The sequence below is a fragment of the Mus pahari genome, chromosome 9 (genome assembly GCF_900095145.1).
Source record: "Mus pahari chromosome 9, PAHARI_EIJ_v1.1, whole genome shotgun sequence".
Taxonomy (NCBI): domain Eukaryota; kingdom Metazoa; phylum Chordata; class Mammalia; order Rodentia; family Muridae; genus Mus; species Mus pahari.
The window spans coordinates 56,855,859-56,861,858 of NC_034598.1; the positions used below are offsets into that span (position 1 = coordinate 56,855,859).

Genomic DNA, 6,000 nt, shown 5'->3' on the forward strand with positions numbered 1-6,000 from the left:
ATCCTGCTGAAACCAGACGCAAGACAAGTAAAAGACCGTGGATATCAATTCTAGTCATTTTGCAAAGGGCTCTGCAGCGGCGGCAGGTTGCAAGATGAATCCTCGTAGGTCAGCAAGGTTGCCTGACCTAGTTTTTGATTATTGACTGTATCAGTTGCGTAGAGTTCAGTCCGTGCTCTATGAATAACACGGGTACCAGGCTGGAATCATTTAGGAACACAAAAATAACAGGATGCAAAAATAAGTAAAACAGCTGAAATATCCAACAGTCTGGTCTAACCTGGAATGCTCTGTCTCCTCACAGCCAATGCTCCGTCAGGCGGCTTTGTCTGGCTGGCAGATTTAGTGTAGGGACTCTCATCTGCAAAGGCACAATGAAGGGTGTGGTTAATTTCCATCCAGTTTCTAGCCTGGCGAAGACCTGTAATGGTTTGCAATCCTTCTTCCAAGCAAGAGGTCATAAGGGGAGGAGAAGAGTTGATGACCCGAGCCCTACATTTGGGTGAGCTTTAGGATGAGTGTGATGTTCTATGTCAGTTCCTTCTTGAGAATGAGGGACACCATTCTCAGGTACCCCTCAGAGTTGTAAGGATCGAAAGCTAAAATGTACATGGAGACATCTTTTTTTTTTTTTTTTAATGACAGGAAGAGTGCCAGTAGGCACATTAATCCTTTGCCTGTCATCTAGATCCACCAATAAACAGGGAATGTGTGTAGCAGGAAGATAAAGACTGAACGAAATGGCCCAGTGGACACTAAGAATAATCAGTGGGAAGAACAAAGGAGAGAAAATGCAGTATTTCAGAGAAGCAGATGAAAGAGTGTTAGTACTGCAGGAGAATGAAGATAACAGTTAATAGGCTCTTGTCAGGAACACAAGCAGGCATCCAGGGCAAAGCAGAGGGGTGGGGTCATTCCAAAGGTAAGATCGGAGAGGCAAAGAAATGGGGAGGAAAGATGGGTTTGGCAAAAGGAGATAAGTATTGCAATGAGCTGTTCCGTTCTTTTTAAGAGTAGGTTTCAAACAAGCTGCAGAGTGACAAAAAGAGTGACCGAGAAGATGGAGGGTTCAAAGCTTCATGTGAGTTCATGTGAACGTTAGGGGAAAGGTTGAGTGTCTGAGACACTAGGTGCCAAGATGGTAGAGGAGACAGTCCACTAAATTATAAGTCAAGTGGTTTGTTTCCGATTGCTTCTGAGTTAGGATCATGAGTGGTGACACAGGAGAGCTCATGCTAGTATTAGGATAGTAAGGAATGATGCTTCCTAGTTTGGATTGAAGCATCCCTGTGAATGGTAAAGGAGACAGCAGGAGTAAAACCTTCAGAGTCTTAGGAACAAGATTGATATGGCTTGAGAAAAAAAATCATGTAAAATAATTACCCAGCGCATTCTGTCAAGCTGGGTGACACAATGACACATCTTCCCATGCTGGGACAAGTTTGTTATCGCTGTCATTGTTTTAACTGGAAATCATTAAAGGATTAAAAGGAATCATATCACACATGGCAAACTATTAAATATAACAAGCATTTAATTCAGCAGCAAGGTTTATCATTGGAGAGCTGTGCACATTAATTCTCCCAACTAAGTGGTGTGTGTTTCCACGGCAAAGTGCTCATTTCTTCTCTAGGATGTGCATTTCCTAGAAATGATTCATGATTTCGTCATAAAAACCGAGCAATGTCTTTATAAGCAACGACAAAGGGAAAGATTAACACTGCAGCAATGACAATTAACTTAAAAAACGGCAGGCACATTGTTTCATGCTCATCTGCCATTGATCACACAACTCTTTTCAATTTTTTCCAACCATAACAAAGCTAGCAGATTTAGAGTACCGAAAGAAACAACAACATCATCTGGGCCACTTCTGAAGCAGCATCTTAGGACCTGAAGTGTTCTCAGTGCAAACATGGTGCTGAAAACTATTAAATATCACAAAACAGATCTAAGCATTTGGTCCTGAAAGTGGCCACTTGTCCCACTGTCCACTCCCATTGAAGAGGCGAGCAAGTTTCCCATATTGTTAGTTTAAGAACCAGACGCCCTGCTTCACACAACTGTCATTCAAACAGGCTGGTTCCTTGCAAAAGTCTGAGATTCTTTGTAAGATTGTTTCCATACTATATCTCCTTCCCTTTAGCCACAATGTGGTAACTGTTCAGTTACAAAGACAGAGTGCTAAGCCAAGTGGTGCCCATCACACTCCAAGTCAAGAGTTGCGATTCTAGTCTTCAGTTTTCAATTTGTCAGTAAGACCCTGGGCTGAATATGGTGTTGAAGTTTCTAAAAGGGCAATAGAGATTTTCCCAGGAGACTCTTGGGTTATCATCTCCTCTTCCTGCTCTACTTTAAAGAGACCATTTTTTTAAAAAATAAAATTCACTTAGTTTGCATTATAGTAGTCAACCCTGTTACATTGTTTTCTCATTTATATTTGAAAACCATTTCCTTGATTTAGGGCTGAGATCCTCTAGTAAAAATGTTGAAACTGAACGGTTGTTGCCCACCTGACCAGCATCTGTAGAACCATTCCCAACCCACACCATCCCTCCCAGAGTCAAGCATGTCTCTCCCAGGCACAAGAGAATGGAAATATTTATCCAGAACCTAAAAGCTGTGTTGGTCGAATAATCATATGGGGAAAATTCTATATTATCTAAGAATAGGTCGCCAGAGAGGCAATGCATGATGGGAGCGAGGCTGGCAACACTTGTCATGAGCATCATGGAAGGTTGAATAGCAGAGATGCTTGGCAGAGCTTGATGCAGGTGCTAGGAAGCTACCTGAGCAGTTATCCCTTCACCTAAAATGTGCCAGAGGCACTGTGGGCCTTCAGCTATTTAGCACAGAACGGACTTCCGCTCTCTCAAGGTGGTTGAGTGAAACTCAGCTCAACTCAAACTCGGTAAGTGAAAAGTGAGAAAAGCCACAGGATGAGAGTCAAGGCTCCGCCTTAGGACACTGAAGGGCAAGAAAGACAGTGGACATTTGGTTTTCATCTATTTCGTTTTTGAAAACAAAAACAAAAACACAGACATTGTGTGGTGTGTGTCCCTCCAACAAACATTGATGGTCTGGGTCCCTCCCATGGGAAAGCCTGGGAAGTGAGTCATCCTTCTCCACTGTGAAGTGTGTGCACATGCTATTCCCTCCTCCTCATCTTCATCTGTGTGCATAAAGTGAATATTTAAAAACAGCATGATAGAACCAATGCATAGACTCTACTTTACACTTAAAAATTATTTGTTTGTGTGTGTGTGTGTGTGTGTGTGTGTGCCATGAATGTCTGTGTGTCCATAGAGTTCACAAGAGGGATCTATGGGAGTTGGAATTTCAGGCAGTGGTGAGATGCTGGAAACCACACCCACTGCTGCCACATCTCTGCAGCTGCCTCAGATTTACCTGTGAATCAGAAAAATCTAAAAGGAACACCAATACAATGAAGTGCTCCCCAGTATGGTCCTAAAAGAACCTTTGGGTGTTTTTTAAGGTAGACATGAATACTTTCCCTTTGTTGTATTAGACAGACAATCACTTTCAAATATACAAATGAATTAAACATAGATCAAATACTCAAACATATGAGTCCATAGCAATCCTAGAACAGCATCTACAATAGGCATTTGGTAGACTATGACATCATAAACGAGTATGTGAGTACACTTCTACCCACCTCTGTTTTTCTGTCTATTTCTTGGGGAGGGAAATCTAGGTTTGTAGACTATCCCGGTTAAGGTCACATCATCATCCAAATGCGATTAAGAGAGGACAACCAATTGTGACAGTCCAAACTACTTTTTCATTTTATGGTTAGTACCATGGCACGCTAGAGAGATGTGACTGATTCTAAAACTGATACTATATATTTTCTTTTACACTTCTTCAGGTTTTTGGAATGATTTGTCAAACAATATTTATCTGTTAACTGGTTTACCTATTCAAACGAGGTCTCAAATGGCCCACATTGCTTTTGATTTGCTATGGGATTAAGATGGGTTTGAACTCTGGATCTTCCTGCTTCACCAGCTGAGTTCTGGAATCACAGATGTGTGACACCACACCTAGAAAGCCATCTTTAACATCATTCCTTTGAATAACATAGTTCTGACTTTCACACTCAACTTTGTCACGACAGAAGATCCTATTGACAAGGGATGCTTTCAAAAAGTCACCTTGGAGCCCAAACAGACTTTTAACCAGTGAGCAACTGCTCACTGTGCAAATGCTAAAAGAGAAAATAAATGTCACCTAGGGTGTCAGGACAGCCAGCCTTCTCTAAAGACATCTCTGTTTTAGCTCCATAATCACTGTCACACATGATGGCCTTCCACTGTCACACAGGGCTTTGAATATTGGTAATAATGAAGAACAACAAGGGTCCTTTGAGAGTCACCCCAGGAGGCTGGGGGGATATACCCTCTGTTGACACAGAGAATCAACATGGTGACAGACTTTCAGAGGGGCTTAGTTAAGTATACCCTTAAACCGAAGAACATGAAACTGGGTGGGGAGACCATCTTGCCCTCATGTCTTAGTCAGGATTACTGTTGCTGTGATAAAACACCATGATCAAAACAACTTGGGGAGGAAGCAGTTTATCTGGCTTATGCTTCTTCATCCATATTTCTAATTGAAAGAAGTCAGGACAAGAACTCAGACAGGTCAGGCACCTGGAGGCAGGAGCTGATGCAGAGGCCATGGAGAGCTGCTTACTGACTTGCTTTTCCTGACTTACTTAGCTGCCTTTCTTAGAGAACTCGGGACCACCAGGCCAGGGATGGCCCCACCCACAGTGAACTGAGCCCTGGCCCATTGATGACCAATTAAGAAAACACCCTACAGGCTTGTCTGCCTACAGCCTGATCTTATGGAGGCATTTTCTTGATTGATCCCCACCAACCTTGGATGACTCCAGCTGTGTCAAGTTGACACAAAACTAGCCAGCACGCCTTACCTGCCACTATTTGGCTAGAGTACTCATGTGCAAAGCACAGGAAGCAGTTTACCTGGTCTCATCGCTATTCCAAGTGATGCTGTTGTTTATCAACTTGAAAAGCCAATAGTAGGCATCTAAGGGGGAAAGCATCCCAGACAAAGCCTACGCTGGAGAAGGGAGGATCATCACGCAGTGAGAAGTGGGCTCAGGTCCCTCACCTTATCACATCCTTCAAGGATTGCCTGGCAGCAAATGAATGCCATTTCCAGGTTCTGAGCTTCTCAAAACTGGATGTGACCATGGCTTAGGATTACTCTGGCGCTCATCGGGGTTTTATTGAAGAAAATAACATTTCATTTCCATTGGCTGAGACTAGTCAGTCCATGCTAAACAATTCCTAGCAACTCATTATGTACCACTGAGGCACAGGCTAAGCCCGCAGATCCCTTACATTCTTGATTAGGAAAGAGATGTTTGGTGCATTTAAACGCCATGACCATTTCCCAGCAGCGGGAGGCAGGCAGCTCATGCTACAAGGCTCACGTGTGCCATTACAGAGGCGGAAGCAAACGCCGCCTTCCAAAGGAATACAGCGGAAACCCACTGTGAAGGAAGGAATCTGTCCCTTGATCCCAATTAATGCTCATGAATTTAAGCGCTTACTATGCAAAGGAAAGCTAGAAGTGAAGAAGCGATAACAGGAGCACAGGAAGAGTGGCATTTGCAGGGTTCTCCTGACTTTCTGTGGTGCTTGATTCTCCTCAGAGGGCAACCAAGCCTGTGCGTAAGGGACGTGGTGGAGAGGGGATATGGAAAGAGAGAGAGAGAGAGTCACCATCATGGCTTGCAATCTGAAAAGAGAAAACTAAGCTTTTGCCTACATGTATTGTATTTTTTTTTTTTTTTTTTTTTTTTTTTTTTTGTATTTCTCGCTCCTGTTTCCCATGTTCACCTTTTTGTTTTTTCTTTCTCTTGTATCCTCATCTTCCAATTCAGCTTACTACAATGGTGGTTTGATGAGATCCTCAAAATCTTAAGCAAGATTTCTGGAAAATAAC

General features: G+C 42.9%; 1 protein-coding gene across 17 annotated transcripts in view; it reads right to left on the minus strand.

The window, feature by feature from the left end:
- The window catches only part of Grip1 (glutamate receptor interacting protein 1), a 611,271-nt gene that overhangs the window by 184,392 nt on the left and 420,879 nt on the right, over nt 1-6,000 (minus strand). For 12 of the 17 annotated variants that reach the window (XR_003844501.1, XM_021205771.2, XM_021205769.2 and 9 more), the window contains exon 2: nt 281-361. The exons of the other annotated variants lie outside the window; for them this stretch is intronic. Coding sequence is in view for 11 of the 12 variants with exons in the window: in XM_021205771.2 (XP_021061430.1) it covers nt 281-361 (81 nt within the window). In the remaining variant the exon portion in view is untranslated. The remainder of the gene's footprint in view (nt 1-280; nt 362-6,000) is intronic. 17 annotated transcript variants of the gene reach the window in all.